The sequence below is a fragment of the Heterodontus francisci genome, chromosome 13 (genome assembly GCF_036365525.1).
Source record: "Heterodontus francisci isolate sHetFra1 chromosome 13, sHetFra1.hap1, whole genome shotgun sequence".
In the NCBI taxonomy this organism is placed as follows: Eukaryota; Metazoa; Chordata; class Chondrichthyes; order Heterodontiformes; family Heterodontidae; genus Heterodontus; species Heterodontus francisci.
The window spans coordinates 105,842,154-105,863,466 of record NC_090383.1 but is presented as its reverse complement, the minus strand read 5'-3'; the positions used below and the strand labels follow the sequence as shown (position 1 = coordinate 105,863,466).

Sequence of the window (21,313 nt, the reverse complement as noted above, 5' to 3'; positions counted from 1 at the left end):
GCTGGAAAGTAATGAATTCCCAGCAATGTGTAGCTTGTACAAGAAGTGATGGCATCACTCTTCGAGCTGCTTTTAACATAGATGCCAACCATTGTGATTTGGAAGTATCAAAAATTAAAATTTCACCTTTTGTACATTCAACACGTCTATCTCTGCTTCAAGCTTTCATGTGCTCATGTTATTTTACCCCCAATTTAAGTGAAAGAATGTTGAGTATATTTACAGTTTAAGGTGCACGCCTATGCAAAAACTTGTTTTCACAGGTTTATAAATCAGGGCCGTTCTTGAGTTGTCAAGTTTATGGAGGCTGTGCCAGCTTTTGCTCGTTGAAGGTTAGCATGTATGCCTTAACTTCATAAAAGTCTCCGAAATGTAGCCTTGATATAATCACACAAGCATCCTCCCACCTTCCAAAGGCCTCTGTTTTGACATTTTCTATTCCTTTAAAAAAAAATGCCAAACTTAATAAACTAATCTATTGAAACAGGTCACAAGGAGCCCTAAAGATGTTGCCACTACTGACAGAAAGCTTTTAGGCACTCCTGTGCTTTGATACATCTAGGCTATTTTTCTCACATCGGTCAGGGCAGTCTTTTGTATTTATCTTTATAACAGTGGTACACCAGAAGGCAGTATATAGAAAATGAATAAGAGAGGGGGAAGAGGCTACTGTTATTGGCTCTGCTTCGCCACACTACTTCAGTCACTGAAGAAAACACTTTAAAAAGGGGGGAAAAGAAAATGCCAATCAGAGCCAATTGATATTCCATGCACGAGAGCACATCTTGCTATTGAAAGCAGACCTGTTTCCTAAAAGACAATATTGCTATTGATTTTTTAAAAAAACAAGACCTTCACTACTGGATGCCACAGAAAACACCTTTCAGCCTCACTCAGCTGCATCAGAAACTTTTGTGTCCTTATTTTAACCACAGAAATGTGGTTTTCAATATTACAAGTTTCTAATTCCAATGACTCCATCAAAAAACTGACATGGTTTCACAGCTCGTTTTTCCCATTGTCTTGGAGACAAATAATAGGTTACAAATTCATAAGATTCATGTTTATTTTACTTGACTAAGTTTAAGTCCTTCTGCTAAACACTAACAAAAGAAACACTTCACACTGTTTTTTTGGGGTTTTAATTGTCAGGTTCTGGTCTGTCAATGTGTGCAGGAGAGAGGGTTTCCACTCGAACTGCTGACAGCACATATCAAGCTATAACAGGTGGGAAGCCCATGATTTTCTACCCATTGAAATTAGTGGCTGGAAAATCGCAGGTGTGCAATTCCCAAGATGTGTTTGCAGCATACACCAGGAGTACAGGTGTGGAGGTCTTCTAAAGCTGTTCAGTTCAGTATCTGTGACAAAAACCACCCCTGCCAAAATGAGATGTATTAACTTCATCATATGGAACATTATTTTTGACCTGTTACTGTACTTGAAATAATTTGTTTAAAAAGACGCCAACAGTGGCTGAAAACATGGCAGCACATTTGCATTCTAAAAGACAGCTGCCTGAAGAAGACAGTGGGAGTGTCTCCCTGATTTAATTAGCCAGATGGATTTTGATCAAGAGACATCGAACGTGTAAGAGCCAGCATTCCACCCCCTGCCCCCCACTCCCCACTGAGAGTATCTGCTAAACTTGAAGGAATCCACAAAATCTCGCAGGCAAGGCTGCTCTAAATAAGGAGGTGGTCACATGACTAACCTGCTGGCAACCTGGGATTTGTTTGAATTGTGCCACACAGAAAGGAAGAGACAGCAATTTGAAGGCAACAGAGAAGCAAGGTCTCTCCCTGTCTCTCTCTCAAGCAAAGTTCCAGGGACCCACGGAAGTAACAAGCCTCAAGGCAGAAGACCAGCCAAACAAGTTTGAAAGTGTGCACTATGCCCCAACGAGAACTGCAAGACTTAACTTCAATCAAAGACTTTTCATCCAACTCAAAACCAGTAACTGAACTCCAGCTATTACTTCAAACCTTTCCTCTTCTTCCTCCTCCTCCGTCTCTATCTGCATGTGTGTTTATCGCGTATGCATGCTAGCATGGTCACATCATGTATTTTTAGAAGTTTTAACTGAATTAAGAGTTTTAAGGTTAATAAACTTATACCTTTCTTGTTTAAATCTGAGAAAACCTGTTTGGTTGATTTCTTTGCCAACACAATTATAGAGCAGTGAGCAAGGACTCATTGAGAGGGAAGCTAAAACACAGTGTTTTAAAAATTAAACCCTGTTACTGCCAAATCAGGAAGAGGTTGAGAGGGGGAGCCCTAGACCCCTTCTCACCTGGTCGTAACATATTGTGAGATTAACCAGCTCAGCTGAAGGAGGACTACAACAACAATTTCCATTTATATAGTGCCTTTAATGTAGTAAAATGTCCCATGGCACTTCACAGGGGTATCAACAAAATTTGACACCGAGCCACATGAGGACAAGTGACTAAAAGTTTGGTCAAAGAGCTCGGTTTTAAGGAGCATCTTAAAGAAGGTCAGAGAGGTAGCAAGATGGAGAGGTTAAGGAAATGAATTCCACAGCTTAGGGCTGAGGCAATTGAAAGCATGACTGCCAATAGTGGAGTGATAAAAATCGGGGATGCATGATAGTCCAGAATTGAAGGAGCAGAGCTATCTTGAAGAGTTGCAAGGCAACAATTCATTTTTTTAAAAAAATCTCTTCTGCAACATGAGCCAAATATCTTTCTCCTTTTCAAATGGTGACAACCCTGCTTTGTAGTTCCAATATTTTCTGTGCTTTATTTCAAAAACTTTCTGCGCAACCTAGAGCAAGTCTTGTGCTTTTTCTCTGAACAGCTCTACCAGCAAAATCTTCTTGCTTGTAGTTTTTGTTTCGTTTTTAAGCCCCAACTCCACCCAACTGGATGGCAGTTCACATGACATTTTGTGGCTAAGGAAAGATTGTTGACAGCAACTGTTGGAAATAACACACTTCACGCATGTTATGTCAGTGATATCATCAAAGATGGCGAAACCATCTTTGCAAATTTTTAGAGATACAGCACTGAAACAGGCCCTTCGGCCCACCGAGTCTGTGCCGACCATCAACCACCCATTTATACTAATCCTACACTACTCCCATATTCCTACCACATCCCCACCTGTCCCTATATTACCCTACCACCTACCTATACTAGGGGCAATTTATAATGGCCAATTTACCTATCAACCCGCAAGTCTTTTGGCTGTGGGAGGAAACCGGAGCACCCGGAGGAAACCCACGCAGACACAGGGAGAACTTGCAAACTCCACACAGGCAGTACCCAGAACTGAACCCGGGTCGCTGGAGCTGTGAGGCTGCGGTGCTAACCACTGCGCCACTGTGCCGCCCAAATGATACGTTGTCCATTATTGACTTCAGCGAGCTGGAGATATCCAGTACACATCAAGCACCAAAATTGGAGGAGTCTGCCATCGGTTATTTAAGCCAGTATGGATGTTGGTATTAACCTACCATACCCACTTCCTAAAGAATGGCTGAAACCCAGCAGTTTTACAGAGTCTTAAACCATTAACAATGTTCATTTGGACTACTGCCAAGTAAGTAATGTAACAAATGGATGTTAATGATAGAGTACAGATGCAGGCATATGGATGATTTCAATAGCCAAGCTTGAGTGAAGTTGTCAAAAAAAAGAGAAATTGCATTTATATAGCTCCTTTCACAACCTCAGGTCATTCCAAAGGGCTTTACAGTCAAGTAAGTACTTTTGAAATGAACCCACGATCTTCTGGCCCAGAGGTAAAAGTGCTACCACTGAGCCAAGGCTGACAGTAAAATGACGATTAATCCTTTCTGTAGATAGTTCGTCTCTCTGACCACATCCAAAGCATTCTTAGAACAATAATCATGAAAGGTATTTTTTGAGAGCCCAAGGGCTCTTCCTTTACCATTATTGATTAAACTAACAAAACTACCAGACAAGATTGTTACATTAGCATCAAAAAATACAATCTACTTTTTCAGTTTTCTCCCCCTTTTCCATTGATTTTCTGGAACAGCTGAATGTGGACAATGGGTAAGGACAAGATAGGGCAGTGCAGTCAACACTCCTGTCATAGGGCGTAGGTGAATTAAATAGCCACAGGGTCAAATCGTGGCATTCCGAAAAACGGGGAAGAAAGTTGGAAAAGGGGAGAAACAAGTTACAATGTAGTTTCATGTGTGTTAACGCCCTTTCGCAGCAATTTGAAGTAACAACACTGAATCATTCATAGATGTTTGTGCTACCCTTAGCCATAGACCAACTGCCACCCACACAGTATAGATTACATGTGAAAACATGTCAAATGGAAGAGTCTGTGCATCTTCATTGAACTCGAGAGCTGTTCACTTAACGTGTGATGGTGAGTACTAGGCAGCAAGAGATTTTTTCTAAATGTTTATTTTGAATTGTCACAATTCAAATCCACTGCTGTCCATGGATTAAGGAACTCTGAAAAAGTTGTCGTGTCATTTTTAACATTGTGCAAATACAGTCTGATACAAGGATATAAAAACACGGATTATTATTAAACTCAATTTAAGCCATTAATCCAAATTACTTTGAGAATCCATCTAAATGGTTACTTGGTTACTAATAATAGCTATACACTTCACATTTTTAATAGCAAGTGAAGGACTAGTGTCTGGCTTTAAAACAGCCGCTGTGCACTTTACCCTCATTAAAAGTTTTCTTCGGCAGTCTAGCCAAGCAGTTCAGCACATTACAATGTGGGGAATGCTGGAGTGGCTGTCCTGTGACACAGCATTAAAATCTAACATAATTAGAGTCCAGAGCCAAAGTTGTGAGAGTCTTGCGACAGAGTCGGTGTGATAATGAAGTACCTTACAATAGAAGAAATGCTTGTGACACCAAAATGAAGGGAAAGTTCCAGACATCCTCTTCACAGTTCTCCTTTAAAGTGTCTGAATCTACATAAACACTAAACTTACTTTTTATTAGTTCCTGGGATGTGAGCCAACATTTATTGCCCATCCTGAATTGCCCTGGAGTAGGCGGTGGTGAGCTGCCTTCTTTATCTGCTGCAGTCCATGTGGTGTACGTGCTGTTAGGGAGGGAGCTCCAGGATTTTGACCCAGCAACAGCAAAAGAACGGTGATATTGTCCCAAGTCAGGATGGTGTGTGACTTGGAGGGGAACTTGCAGGTAGTGGTGTTCCCATGTATCTGCTGCCTTCACTCTTCTAAGTGGTGGAGGTCCTGGGTTTGGAAGGGGCAGTCGAAGAGGCTTGGCGAGTTGCTGCAGTGCATCTAGTAGATGGTGTACACTGTTGCCACTGTGCGCCAGTGGTGGAGGAAGTGAATATTTATGGTAATGAAAACCCCCTCCCCCCTTTCCCCCACTGGAGTTGTGTCAAGTTCTTTAATTAACAGAGATTTTAACTCCCTCTACGTATCAAAAACCAAGTGGTCTGGCTGCTAAACTCAAAGAAGTCCCCTTACTGCTCCTCTTTCTGTCCCATAGTTATCTTTTTTATGTGGGCATCAATGGCAAGGCCAGCATTTGTTGCCCATCCCTAATTGCCCTTGAACTGAGTGGCAGTTAAGAGTCAACCACATTGCTGTGGGTCTGGAGTCACATGTTGGCCTGACCAGGTAACGGCAGCAGATTTCCTTCCCTAAAGGACATTATGACAATCAATAATAGTTTCATGGCACCATTACTGAGACTAGCTTTCAATTCCAAATTTTTATTCTTTAATTGAATTTATTAATTGAATTTGAATTACACCAGTTGCCATGGTGGGATTTGAATCCATGTCCCCAGGACATTGGCCCAGGCCTCTGGATTACTAGTCCCCAGAGACATTACCACTATGCCACCGTCTCCATCTTGAGGCAGAGTGACTGAGACTCAGGCAGGAGCCTCATGAATTTATGCCACTCGGGGTCCTTTAAGGCTATCTTTATGGCTCACGAGACATAGCACCTGCCATGGACAGTCCACTCGGTAGACGATGTCAGGCCAGAAGATGGAGGCCCTCCAAGGTAAGTAAAGACATATTTTTGTGGGGTAAAAGCAGTAGGCCTGCTCTTCCAGATCCACAAAAATAGTTTGAGTTGCTGTAACTCCAGGCTGTAACCCCCTGCCAACCCATCCCTCTCCACCTCTGTGTTACTGAAACCTTTTCAAGCTCAATATTGCACAGCCCAAACCTGGCAAGCTGCCTCTGGACCCCCATTTGGGGTGGACAACTCACCAGCTCTCTTTAAATGAGGCCTAGATGCTTAAATGGACCCTCTGCATATTCAAGTAAGGGTCCTAACACCTGTTTAAGGCCTCCGCTGCAATAACGGTTTGCCCTGAGGAAGCCAGCACCGGCTGCATTCAGGAAAACATGGTCTACACACGGCCTTACAACCCTTAAAGACCACCGCAGGCCGCAAACAAGAAGGATAGGATTGTCAAAGATCTGAACATGGAGTTGCATTGGGCAGCAGTGCCCATTAAAACCACAGGCTACTGCTGGCCAGTGCTCAAACTCCACCAATCACACCCTCAATGTAACTTCCCCACCTCGATAGCGACTTTGATCCCACTCTATTCGCCACCTCTACCCTCCCGATTACCCCCCCCCTCTTCTGAAATGGGATCAAAGACTATAGATTAGATTAGAGATACAGCACTGAAACAGGCCCTTCGGCCCACCGAGTCTGTGCCGACCATCAACCACCCATTTATACTAATCCTACACTAATCCCATATTCCTACCAAACATCCCCATCTGTCCCTATATTTCCCTACCACCTACCTATACTAGTGACAATTTATAATGGCCAATTTACCTACCAACCTGCAAGTCTTTTGGCTTGTGGGAGGAAACCGGAGCACCCGGAGAAAACCCACGCAGACACAGGGAGAACTTGCAAACTCCACACAGGCAGTACCCGGAATCGAACCCGGGTCCCTGGAGCTGTGAGGCTGCAGTGCTAACCACTGCGCCACTGTGCCGCTATAAGGAGAAATTTAGGTGTAAGTAATTAAATAAATTATAGAAGCCCTTCTGTTCAATACACGAGAAGAATATTTGGCGTAGGTTTGTGGTTTGGGGTTCAAATTACTTTCCCCAAGATTTTTTGGAATAGATTAGTATACTGGGAGGGAATGGGCTGAATGGGCCAAATGGCCTTGACCCATTCCATGGTTTCTTATGTTTTCATGAACCTTCAGGGAAGGGGAGAAAATTGAATTAAAAAAAATTTTTGAGAGCATGAAGCATTAAACTCGCTAATTAATCATCCGGGTTTGTTTCTGAATAGCTTGGGTTACCTTCTATACTTATTCTTTTCTAAGCTTATATGGGCAAAAAAAGCCTCTGATCCAAAGAAAAACATTCCAGCTCTAGTAATAATAACTATCTTTGGGGAGAATAAGGTGCTGCTGTCTGAATCAATCCTCTGTTTGTAATTTACTCCAAAAAACCTTTTTTTAATAAATGTTAAGAATTGTCAACCACCCAAAGCTTAGTCATCTACAAAGGAATTTCCTCTGGAGCCCGAGGCAGTCTGCACACACTTGTACAGAACCTCAGGTCCAAATACACAATATAGGACAGTTTCATTTTAATTAGGGCTCCAGTGGTGACACAAAGTATTCCCGCCACACAAATAAATTAACCTCTGTTGCAACACCTGATAAATGAAGGTAAAAGCACCACTTTGCTGGCAACAGAATTGTTTGTTTAAAACAAAACAGTCTGGAAATCATCATTGTAATAACACTGGTTGGGATCAAGCACTACTGCCTTTGCAGACAAAGCCAAATGTCCTGCTAATTGCCAACGTGCATCTTTCTCCGTACAAGCAGGTGCACAAGTTAGTCCTGAGGATGTCCAATTGAGATGTTTGCAATGATTAAAGGAGATGTAAGGGTAGATAAGTTCGATTTCCTCTGATGGGGGGAGTCCAGAACAAGAGGGGCATAAACCTTAATATGACAGCTGGGCCGTTCAGGGGTGATGTCAGGAAGCAGTGAAAATCTGGAACTCTCTTCTCCAAAAGTCTGTTCAGACTGTGGGTCAATTGAAAATGTGAAAACTGTGATTGATAAATTTTTGTTAGACGAGGGTATTAAAGGTTACAGAATCAAGGTGGATAAAGGGAGTTAAGTCACAGATCAACCATAATCTGACTGAAGGGGCAGAACAGGCTGAAGGGGCTGAATGGCCTCCTCCTATACCTATGATAAGCTGCAACCTGATTTTTGCAAATGGAATTTAAATGCACATATCATTTCTCGGCACTTAAAGAGCTTTAAAGCACAGAACAAATTCTTGAGCAGAACATCAGTCATGTAATTGAAAGCTTGGCATTTTCAAAAGATTCACTGTGAAGGTGTAAAACGACAGTGCTGGTGGCAGGGGTCCCGCCACCAGTCCCGAAAGTGAGGGGTGGGGGGGGCGCGAACCCGCTTCGGCATTCAGCAGGACAAATTGACTGCTGCCAGGGCATCATGCCCCCCCCCAAGAACTTCCGCCAATCAGAGGGCCAGCAGCTCAGCAGTGCCACCAGGAGCGGTGACCTCTGCTGGGGCTGCACCTGGATGACGAGGGCAAATCAATGGTCTTGTGCCCTCACAACCAGGTTAATGGGGCCTGGGGGCACTAGGGTCAGTCAGGCAGGCCCCAACAAGGTAGGGGAGGGGTTCATGAGGGAATGCAGTGCCGTTGCCATGGGGGGGGGCCCATTGCTGCCAGGGGACCCTCTGTGGGCCAAAGAGTGCCAAAAGGGAAGGCCCCACCCAATACCCCATTCCGGAACCTGCCGGGAGGCCACCAGGGTTTGTGTGGCAGCCCTCCATGTGACAGAGAAGCCCTCTGCTGCTGGTTAAATACCAGTGGAGGTGGGAGGAGGACCGTGAATGGTCACTTAAGTGACTCAATGGACTCCGGAAGGGCCAAGATGGCATGACAGCAGGAAGTCAAGGGGCACCTCACCCTCCACCCTACTTTCCCACACCATCCTGGCAGCCTACCCACCTCTCAGACCATCCCCAAAGGGCTAGTAAAATCCAGCCCGACATGAAAGCCATGTGGGAGCAGGCTGTGGAATGAAGCTGTGAGTTATGTTAATTACACAGTGTGCAGGGTCAAGCATTTCCCTATTTAGTACATAAGTAACAGTAACAAATAAAATGGGTGTGACCGTAATCACTTGTGATTTTATTTTAAAAACAGATATAACCATCAGGTAGAAGTGACTTGAATCTACTGTGGTGGCTCAATCCATTTCATTTTGCCAAAAGGATTTGTTTATGCTTAATGATGAATCATGAATACAAAATGAAAAAAGACAGCCGATGGGACGTGAGTGAATCGTGTATCTTAACAAGTATTTACTGTTTTCAGAGTACATTTTAAGTGGGATGTGCTCAATTACATATAATAAACTCCCTCATCATCACGATAATTGCATTTAGCTCCAGAACTAAATCTTTCTCAACGGCACAAAATCAGCATTTTAGTGGTCGATAACAACAAAAGAATGTGTGCAACAAGAAAATGCTTCTACCACACTCATCTAATCTCTTACAACACAGTCCTACCCACAAGCCCAATCTCCATCTATCCACTTCCACATTCACTCCATCCGCGGGTGCAATCTTTTTGGTCTCAGCAACATGGGAAAGACTGCAATTCCCCAAAGGGGGATTTCTGTCCGTAGTTATCCCATAATCTTAGACGGCATTAATTCAGAATCGCATACACTCCAGCTCCTTTCTGAAACAGTACAGCAACATGGCCCTTGGGAGAGAGTCTGCTCCATGTATCTGGTGATCTAATGGCAGGGATAGGAAACAGAGGAAGTTCCCACTCATTTCTAGGTTCATTAGCAGACTGGTAATCTTGTACTTCGGCCTCTTAACATTTTAAAGAAAAGGTTCACCCTTCCCCCTTCAATCCAGTGACTCTGTCCTCAGAACTTAGAGCTCAAAGCCCTGAAAGTAATGTTCTCATTCTTTCATGGGATGTGGGCATCACTGGCAAGGCCAGCATTTGTTGCCCATCCCTAATTGCCCTTGATAACTGAGTGGCTTTCTGTCAGAGGGCTGTTAAGAGTCAATCACATTGCTGTGGGTCTGGAGTCACATGTAGGCCAGACCAGGTAAGGACAGCAGATTTCCTTCCCTAAAGGACATTAGTGAACTAGATGAGTTTTTATAACAATTGATGATACTTTTGTGGGACCATCACTGAAACTAACTTTCAATTCCAGACTTTTTATTAAGTAATTAACTTTAAATTCCACCAGCTGCTGTGATGGTGGGATTTTCACCCATGTCCCCCAGTGCATGGGCCTCAGAATTACTAGCTCAGTGACATCACCACTACACTACCATCTCCCCCTCTTAACAAAAACAGATGACAACTTACTGTGATGTTCTTACCCATCACAGAGTGGGACCCAAATTGCCCCATTACCCTTGGCTCAGAGGAGCAAGGGATTTTCTGGGTAAGTATCTGTCTCCTGACTCAACAAGACTGAGACCCATCATAGCACCAACAGTGATAAGAGCTTGAGAGTTTCTTAAGAATCCTTCTTGAAATCTAATTGAACTGACAAACAGGAATGGGATTACAATTTACATTTTTTTGATCTTTATAATCTTCTAATGCTCTGTAAGTCTAGAATTCTTCCACCAAATTAATGCCCACAGTATTGTAAAATACGCAGAAAGGAAAAGTTGTAGTGTAGACCAGCTAAACTTCATTCCAATGTTGCTGCTCCACTTTTAGTTAAGACCCCCTTAAGCATAAGGTTTGATGCTGGAGTAGCGCGGTGTCAGCAACAGTACAGCGGCAGGGCCTCAGAGAACAGCTGGCATCTGGACTTTGGTATCAATAAGTAGACTCAGATTGCACATTACTGGGGGAAGGGAGAAAACCAGGGTACCTCTGGCTGCAGTAAGTGTCATGTAATGATGTGTTTTAATGGCCTTCACTTACACCGAATGTGCAGCTACAACAAAGCCCCTGGATAATGTAACTCAACCACTAAAAGGGCTGGATTTTCCTCCGAGGGCAGAATCACAGTGGAAACGGTAGGGAAAAGGGGCGGGCAGGCCTACTGCCACCTCACTGACCAGACCTTGATTTCCCTTTTCTTATACATGCATTTTGTCCTCAAAGCTCTTCTGCACCCACTGAAGGTTCCTCGCTGCCTCTTGGGGTGCTCTGAGGGGTTTCCTCCATTTCTCCGATGGGCACCTCCTTGCCGACAGGAATTGTGCGGGGAGGCCACCACGCGTATGGTAATGTCAGAGGGGCCTTCGGTGCATCACCATGAAGAGGAGAGTCAAGCTCAGCTTGGCTTGGTGGACACACTCTCACCTCCAAGTCAGAAGGTTGTGGGGTTCAGGTTCCACTCCAGGCCTTGAGCACAGAATTTCGACAATATTTCAGTGCAGAACTGAGCAAGTCTTACATTGCTGAGGCTGCCAACTTTCAGCTGAAATGTTGAACTAAGGCCCTCTTCAAGTGGACTAAACAAACCCATAGCACTACTTGAAGAGAAGGGGAGTTCTCATAATGAACTGGCCAACATGTATTTCCTGCCCCAACCAGTACCCCCAAAAGTAGATTAACTGATCATTTATCTACTCACTGTTTGAGGTACTGTATTCCTAAAATAATTCACTGGCTGCAAAATGCTTTCAGACATCTTGAGAATGTGTAAGGTGTGAAACAGGTTATTTCTTTTTGAACACCAAATCATCTTTTCATTATAACAAATAAATGCAAAATATTGCAGACGCTGGAAATCTGAAATAAAAACAGAAAGTGCTGGAAATGCTCAGCAGGTTTGGCAGCATGTGTGGAGAGAGAAGCAGAGTTAACGTTTCAGGTCTGTGACCTTTCATCAGAACATTCTAAGTGTGCTGTCAAATAAAACACTGAAAAGATGAGGAAAGAAAATAAGTTGCGGGATCTATTTTCTCCTGAGAGATACACACACACGTAAACCATCACATCACCAGTGTCAATCAGTAAAGAAGTTCAGAACAGAAAACCATTTCCCCCTTCTGACCAGAAGGAACTCACACCAAAGTAATGACAGAAACACAGATGAGAAAATAAAATGCCTCCTAATGCAATAATATGGCACAACAGAGAAAAAAAAACTCAAGTCAAATTGCATTCTTTTTTAAAAACCTACAAACATTATTACAAATCTTAGACAGGAATTCCCTCAGGGATTCTCCCAATGGCTGCAATAACAGGCAGAAATCCCCAATGCCTGGTCTGGAGGGCATTAGCTATGAGGAGAGGTTGGAAAAACTCGGATTGTTTTCACTGGAACGACGGAGGTGGAGGAGCGACATGATAGAGGTTTACAAAGTTATGAGCGGCATGGACAGAGTGGATAGTCAGAAGCTTTTTCCCAGGGTGGAAGAGTCAGTTACTAGGAGACATAGGTTTAAGGTGCGAGGGGCAAAGTTTAGAGGGGATGTGCGAGGCAAGATTTTTACACAGAGGGTGGTGAGTGCCTGGAACTTGCTGCCAGGGGAGGTGGTGGAAGCAGATACGATAGCGACGTTTAAGAGACATCTTGACAAATATATGAATAGGAAGGGAATAGAGGGATATGGGCCCCGGATGTGCAGAAGGTGTTAGTTTCGGCAGGCATCAAGATCGGCGCAGGCTTGGAGGGCCGAATGGCCTGTTCCTGTGCTGTACTGTTCTATGTTCTTTGTTCTTTGAAGTCCGTAAATGGATGTTACACCGATCTTCCATCGAAGTTACACCAGCCAATCGGAAGAACCCTCAATATTAAGGGGAGTTACGAACGTTGATGATTGGTTTCTGCTAATTCCATGACATCTGGGAGTGGGGGAGGGGAAAGTTTACAATTTTATTTCCACACCACCATTTTACCCACTCTGCCCAGAATATCATTTTTCTCATGTTCCCCTGCCCTAAGTGCTTGAAGGCCCACTGTTTCCTACCTCTCAATCTACCATGTGCGCCAACTCTGCCCCTAGTCCCTCTTGTCCGAGACCCATCCCAATCATTCCGGCTCCCCATCTCGTTCCTCCTCCCCGAGACCCATCCCAATCGTTCCAGCTCCACCTCTAGTCCCTCCTCCCTGAGACCCATTCCAAGTGCTCAGCTCCCACACACAATGCCTTGGCTTTGCTTCCTAATATTATAGCAACTAACTTCCAGACTGAAAACTTCCTCCCGATACTACAGCTGACAGATTCTAGCCTGAACACTCTCTTGGCTACCCCTCACCCCCACCTCCATATATTATGGCCAACAACCTCCCAGCCAAAAGACTCCCCTTCACGCATCCCGCACCTGAGGCTCTGAGCAGTGCAGTAGGAGTTTCCTTGTGTTCCACTCATTTTGGTGGCAATTTATACTTCCCAAAATAGCTGTCTATTTACAAGTTTGGGTGGCCTGGGTTGTGTGATGGAGAATCCCCCCAATCACAGAACCAGTGACGGCAGTGCACAGCATGCAGTTCAATCAAAGCAGTAAACAGGTAGAGCATCAAATCTTACAGCTTGAAACCAAAGAGTACACCAGTGCGGGCTTGTGCACCACTTTAACAAAATATTTAGCAACTGCAGGAAAGGCAGGACAGTTTGAAATATGTTCATGACAGGGTTTTTAGATTTTTTTCAAAACGTTGTTGATTTTTCAGAATTATATAATCAAAAGCGAAAGGAAAAAAGCTAACAATGTAATAATAATGCAAAATACGTGGCAATGAGTTGGAGCAGTGAGAGCACAATGAGAATTATTAAACAAAACAGGGAATTGAGATGGACAAGAGAAAGGGAACAGATCTGACTAGATTGACACTGAGAGCCTCTAAAGAACAGAACAGTCCCAACTGTATAAAAAACAGGACTTTTTTCGTACCCAGTCTCTTCCAGGTTGTGTGTCTTCATAAGATCTTTTGTACCATCTGCTGTTCTATGGTTCTCGGTACAGAGCCCTGTTTTGTACATCAGAAACCTCACAGTGGGGAATCCTCCATCGAATTGGGGTTCGCAGAAATACTAAGAACAGAAACTAAGAGGATCCCCGCACGTTTTATTTGGAGTTTTTAACAAAAGGAAATAACTCAATTCCAAAAAGCTGGACAAAACCCTAAGAAGCAGGATGCTAACGTTAAACACAGCGCAAACATCATCAGAAGGTTGGGCTTACATTTGAAACTCAGCGCAAGCAATTTACCTCCGGGTATTAAATAAAGCTTGTTGAAAGTTTTAGTCAGTGGTGGATTGAGCCTCACAGTGAGTCATTATTCTAATACGTTATATAAAAACCAACTATCTATCCACATCTGCAAGCTATTTTAAGGTATTTGACCCAAATACTCAAACATTTAACAGTGTATAGATTATTGTTATTTTGCCACACACATGCTATGAAAGGAACAGTGTTACTTTTGGTTGATGGGTCATGTCCTCGGATCATGTCCATTGTAATTATTAATCACGCTAACATTATTTACTCACTTGTGCTATATATTCTATATATTCGTGCAAAGGCAATTAGTGGCATGGGGGGGGTGGTGCTGGGGGCGTCAATAGGACACAGAAAATGATCCGACTTATTGGGAAGAATGTAATCCACTCACTCACCCTTTGGGCTCAATCTGTTACATCTCTGGTGAGTTATTTTCCATGTCTCATGATTCATCATTCTATACATAGATAAAATACTACAAAGGCAAATGCTTTTTATTGACATTTCTTCCAATTGTTTTTTGAATGCGGTTTTATTCTCCCTGGGTAGTGCAGTAAATTTGTTTTAATGTCCAGGGTTTTGGTTCTTGTTGATCTCAGATGTCCTTTCATCCCTGGAGCCTAACTTCAAGCCAACGCCTATGAGGGTGGAATTGATCTCTAACAACTAGAAGGAACTTAAGGGATAAAAACAAGAAATGCTGGAAATACTCAGCAGGTCTGGCAGCATCTGTGGAGAGAGAAGCAGAGTTAACTGAGTTCTGAAGAAGGGTCACTGACCTGAAACGTTAACTCTGCTTCTCTCTCCACAGATGCTGCCAGACCTGCTGAGTATTTCCAGCATTTCTTGCTTTTATTTCAGATTTCCAGCATCTGCAGTATTTTGCTTTCATTTTAGGAACTTAAGGGAAATTATTTGACCGATTCCTAAAAAAGATGAATCAGTAGCACAAAATGTGTAAAGTTCAATGCAAATTCAGCTGTGGCTCAGCTGGCAGCACACTTGCCTCAGAGTTAGAAGGTTCCAGGTTCAGTTCCCACTCCAAGGCTTGTGTACAAAGATAAAGGCTGATTCTCCAATGCAGTTCTGAGAGAGAGTTGGAGCTGCTGTCTCTCAGCTGAGACCTTAAAGTGATGCTCCATTTGGGTAGATATAAAAGACCCCATAGCACATATTGAAGAGGAGTTGTCCCTGATGTCCTGGCCAATATTAATCTCTCAAAAACAGATTAAGCTGGTCATTATCACATTGCTGTTTGTGAGAGTAAATTGTAATGTAGGAAACATGGCAGTCAATCATGACGACACTTCAAAAGTACCTCATTGGCTGTAAAGTGCTTTGAGATATTTGGTGGTGATGCACGGCACTATATAAAGGCAAGTCTTTTGTTTTAAATAATTGGTCAATGGGAAAAGAGTAGGGCATTTTCACTTTCAATGCAGGTGGACAACTAGCAGCCCTTTTCACACTCCGCACATTCCTCACCCCCATTCCGTGCCTCACCCACTCTCTGCACCACCCACACTATGCTCCGCCCATTCCACACCTCCCCCATTCCACACCACGCACATTTCTCACCCCCATTCTGTGCCTCGCCCACTCTCTGCAACACCCACACTATGCTCCGCCCATTCCACACCTCCGCACTCCACACCCCGCACATTCCTCACCCCCATTCTGTGCCTCGCCCACTCTCTGCACCACCCACACTATGCTCCGCCCATTCCACACCTCCGCACTCCACACCCCGCACCGCACATTCCTCACCCCCATTCTGTGCCTCGCCCACTCTCTGCACCACCCACACTATGCTCCGCCCATTCCACACCTCCCCCATTCCACACCCCGCACATTCCTCACCCCCATTCTGTGCCTCGCCCACTCTCTGCACCACCCACACTGTGCTCCGCCCATTCCACACCTCCCCCATTCCACACCCCGCACATTCCTCACCCCCATTCTGTGCCTCGCCCACTCTCTGCACCACCCACACTGTGCTCTGCCCATTCCACACCTCCCCCATTCCTTTCCAGGAAAGGCACCTAAGCCTAAGCTTCTTGTATTTCCAAGGGTGCACTCCCGGCTCAGAACGTACAAGCGCCCACCATATTTAATGCTTTCCTGCCTGTTTAACATGGGTAAAAGGGATTTGGGGACTGTTATGAAGACTGAGCCAGTCACTTCCATGGACCTGATTTCCGGGGGCCTTTCTGTGGTGAATGCGGTACTGCTTTTACTGATGCTGGTAGCCTAAAGGCCAGACCGCATACAGGCCAAGGCTCATAACTGACTTAAGTTGACCATTTTTAACCTGAGGCTAAGGTTAATTCATAAAAAAGGTAGCTGATCCTACCTACAACATCTGCTCTCCATTCAAATTCTGCAGACAATGCAGCTGTGCAGCTTCTGCGAACTTATGTTACTTGAAAGGCTACAAAAAGCCTGGGGAATATTTCCCTTCAGCTGACCTTTAACAAAGTGAACATTCATTTCATCTACAATATTAATCTTTCTTTTCCTTTCTGTCTATTTTCTCCCCATCCATACCTAACAGCAATGGGGGCACGATTTCAGATTTGCCTTTGTCTCTTCCACAGCTCCCCTCTCTCCTAGACACATTCCTTTTTACAGGCTTTTACATGTGCCCAGGTATTTATTTTTCCGAGGTTTCCTGCACTATTTAATTTTTTTGGCTTCCAATTTCAGTGCAGCTTGAAATCCACTCAAAAGGAATGATAAGAATGGGAGGCACGAGTTTCACACAGGCAGTGCTAGAGTCACCTGCAAGATTCAGGAAATGGAAGGAAGATGGCACAGGCAACAGGTTAGAGCTTTTATTTTTGCTTTAAACATTCTTCCCAAATGTGAGCAGTAACAAAGTAAAATACATCAAGAGATAACACATATTGTACAGATTTGGTGTTATTGGGATGCATAGATATGAAACACTACCCATAGAGTTCTTCATTCATCCAGGATGTTCCCCCACACTACCAAGTTCTATCATTTAATAAATCATAGAATGATGCAGCACAGAAGGAGGCCATTCGGCCCATCGGGCCTGTACCAGCTCTCTGAGCTATCCTTTAGTCCCACTCTCCTCCTCTTTCCCCAAAGCCAACTTTTCTCCTTTGAACGATTATTCAATCCCCTTTTGAAAGTTATTATTAAGTCTGCTTCCACCACCCTTTCAGTGCATTCCAGATCATAACAACTCACTGCATAGAATGTTTTTTCCTCATGGTCCTTTTGCCAATTCCTTTAAATCAGCTAAGACCCCAGCTGGAGTATTGTGTCCAATTCTGGTCAGCACACTTTAGAAAAGTTGCCAAGACCTTAGATGATGCAGGGGAGATTTACTGGAATGGTGCCAAGGATGAGGGACTTCAGTTAGGTGGAGAGACTGCAGAAGCTGAGGTTGTTCTTCTTAGAGCAGGTTAAGAGAAGGTTTTATTGGGGTGTTCAAAGTCATGAATGGCTTTGATAGAGTAAATAAGAAGTAACTGTTTCCAGAGGCAAAATGGTCAGTAACCAGAGGACACAGAGTTAAGGTAATTGGCTAAAGAGCCAGAGGTGAGATGAGGATTTGTTTTTAAATGCAGCGAGTTGTCATGATCTGGAATGCACGACCTGAAAGGGCAGTGGAAGCAGATTTAATTCAAAAGGAAATCAGATAAATAATTGAAGGGGGGGTGGGGGGGGGGGGGGCGGAAGTAGCAAGACTATGGGGAAAGGAGTGGATCACTCTTCCAAAGAGCCAACATAGGAATGATGGACAGAATGGCCTCTTTCTGTGCTGTATCATTCTATGATGTGAAGATTATATGATTTATGGCACTCTGTGAACATTCATTTCAGGTAACAGGACAGACAAGGTGTGATGCCAAGAAAAGGGCGGCACAGTGGCGCAGTGGTTAGCACCGCAGCCTCACAGCTCCAGCGACCTGGGTTCAATTCTGGGTACTGCCTGTGTGGAGTTTGCAAGTTCTCCCTGTGTCTGCATGGGTTTTCTCCGGGTGCTCCAGTTTCCTCCCACATGCCAAAGACTTGCAGGTTGATAGGTAAATTGGCCATTATAAATTGTCTCTAGTATAGGTAGGTGGTAGGAAAGTATAGGGACAGGTGGGAATGTGGTAGGAATATGGAATTAGTGTAGGATTAGTATAAATGGGTGGTTGATGGTCGGCACAGACTTGGTGGGCTGAAGGGCCTGTTTCAGTGCTCTATCTCTAAATAAATAATAAAATTCAGCACCTTTACTCTAGACAATAGGACCTACTTATTGGTCTCAGTTATAAATACAGTGGGTGGAAAGTGCAGGGGTCCCCTCAGGTTTACAGCAAGTACCACTGTCCTATATTTAAAAAACCCTACAAAAACCTCTATAAGACCAGCTCAACCAGGTGACCAACATGGGTGCTCCAAAGACACAGCTACAGAGCCCAGAACACAAGTTAAAAGTAAGAACTTCAAATACAAAGTCAGAGTTAAGGAGTGAACTGAGTAAGTAATTAATAACGATGGTATTTACCTGTACTATGGCACAGTCCTAACTGCAGACCTCTACTTATAAATGACCGCATCTGTGAGGTCAGACAAAGTCTATAAGCAACCCTCAATATTCAGGATGTTAATCTAAACTCTATATATGTGTCAATCCTTTTTGGATTCCCTCCTTTCTACCTGTGATTGTGCAACTATTTTAACAAAAGACAATATAGAAAACAAGCAAACCAGATTATGATTGTAATGGAACAAATGTCCATCAAAATTAACATTTTAATGGACATGTTTGCTTAAAGGGGACAGTTCCTCATCGATTAATTCAGTCTTTGCACAACCTCCAGTTAAAATGTTCGAAGGGTGCACTTGCTCAGCGGCTGATTCAGTCTTTATGCAGCCTCCAGGTTTTCACTAGTGAGAAGTATTTTGCTGATACTGGAGTCTTCACATAAAGTGGCTTCAACTGTAATTACTTGGGATGAGGGAGGCTCAAGGACAATTAAAATTCACTAAACAGCTGCATTAGGAATTCAAAATTAACGTTTCATTCAAACATTCAACTTGCAAAAAAAAAAGTGGCAAGAAGCTTCGTAGAGGAACCAAGCGGCAGAGAGGCAGTAATTTAAAGCAAGATGAAGAGGAAATACCAAACCCTTTAAAAAAGGAAAGCTTGATTCCACTTTTTTTCTTAATCGTGAGCAGGGAAAAACAAACACAGGTTCACAACACCATCGTTCTATTTTTTTAACCAGCATTAAGAGAGAAAAGTTAAATCTGAGCTGCAATTAACGTCAGAAACACTGCAATGTCTGCACCCCAGGTCTAATCTCATATTCTCAGCTCGTCACCACATTCACCACAGTCTATGTTTTAAGACCACGATTCTAACCAAAGCAATGACGGAATGTTCCCTCATGCTGCCACTTGTTTATTGATGTTAAAAAGACACTGATTCGTGTTACTTACCCACACGGAAGTTCTGTGCTGTCAGAGTGTCAGCAGCGTGGCCATTTTCACTAATAAGGGTTGTGGTGTTCCCCTGTTGACAGCTGTTGTGGCACTTCCCCTTTGTGCAGGTCACTTTGCAGATAGTGGGCGTGAAGACCACCTTGATACGGCCCGTGTGGTTTCCGACTGTGAGCGGAGGCACAATGAAAGAGAAAAACAGGGAGATCAACTTGATATCCATCGGTTTCGCTTGAAAAAAGACAAGTGAAGCTGGGGGTGGAGGGGAGGGGGTGTTGGGGAGGGGGGGGGGGAAAGAGATAATGACGCCTGCTGCCGATCGGCTATCCAGACATGTCTCTGAACCAGGAGAAGGAAGCTCGGCAAACAGAACTCCGGGATGCACTCCAAACCAACTTTTGAAGTCAAAGCAGTAGAAAAGGATTAGTAATTATAGAGCTGCGCTTTTATTTTGACTCAGACAAAGGGCACGACAGCTTCAACGCAGAAACCTGACAGACAGAAGCAGCGTGAAAAGTTCGGCTGTGCACCCAAGGGTGAATAAACACTTGTTTTCACCCGCATATTTCTGCTGCTTTGCTTTTGTCGATATTAAGTCATTTGCAGCTAACCCCTGGAAATGTTTTAGGCATGCCGCATGTCTGAAAACATCTGTTTCAAATATCTGGCACTCCAGCCCAAAGCTATCAAACTGCATGACGCAGCTGCTTGGGCCATTTCACAGCTTCTTGGCAAATCCTCTCCCTACAGCTCCTTAAGTTGTTCACTCAGGCTGAGGCCATCAATTGCTTGCAATCCAGGAGTAAAATAAGAGCAAACTCAGCTTTACAAACAGAGATGGGCAAAGTATAGTACTTTGAAGAAAGGGCAAATCCATGTCTTGTGCTAGACTTAAAACAATATGTGAATCAACCTACGTCTTATGCAAACTATCTCAATTCCCTTTTTTGTTGCCTTTTTACGTGCAACATTGTCAAATTCATACGTGGCACTTGTGTTCATAATTCTTTTTGCCAAATGGGATAAATGTCTTTTCTCCCTTGGTGCTTTTATACTTAACTTCAGGTGTGTTGAAGTGGAGGGGGGTGTCAGGGGGGTGTGAGGGGGGTAGGAGCGGAGAAAACACCTAAAATTATCTCGGCATGTGGCTTTGCTGCTCCTCTATACAGTCCTTCTGCCTCCTTTCCTCTGGGTCTGTTGGAAGCCACTTCAGGAAACAGGGCCACTGGCCTGTGCATAAGGGCCTACCAGAGCACAGAAGCACATGTGTGTGTCTGTGTATTCATGGACGTTGTGTGTACTGGGTCATGGGAAATTGGAGGGTACACTGTTTCAGATGGAAAAAGTGTTCGAGAATGCACGCACTAGACATGAGACTTTTATTTTTTTTTTGTTTGTTCGTGGGATGTGGCTAGGCCAGCATTTATTGACCTTGAACTAAGTGGCTTGCTAGGCCATTTCAGAGGGCATTTTCAACATTGTTGTGCATCTGGAGTCACATGTAGACCAGAGCAGGTAAGGACAGCAGATTTCCTTCCCGAAAGGACATTAGTGAATCAGATGGGTTTTTACAACAATCATCAATGGTTTCATGGTTTTTAATTTCAGATTT

General features: G+C 43.8%; 1 protein-coding gene across 6 annotated transcripts in view; it reads right to left on the bottom strand.

The window, feature by feature from the left end:
• ltbp1 (latent transforming growth factor beta binding protein 1) overlaps nucleotides 1-21,313 on the bottom strand; it is a 368,337-nt gene that overhangs the window by 248,712 nt on the left and 98,312 nt on the right. For 5 of the 6 annotated variants that reach the window (XM_068045343.1, XM_068045346.1, XM_068045345.1 and 2 more), the window contains exon 5: nucleotides 19,702-19,869. In XM_068045343.1, the coding sequence (XP_067901444.1) occupies nucleotides 19,702-19,869 (168 nt within the window). Of the gene's footprint in view, nucleotides 1-19,701; nucleotides 19,925-21,313 lie in introns of those variants that run through there. The other variant, XM_068045348.1, reaches the window with a different exon arrangement.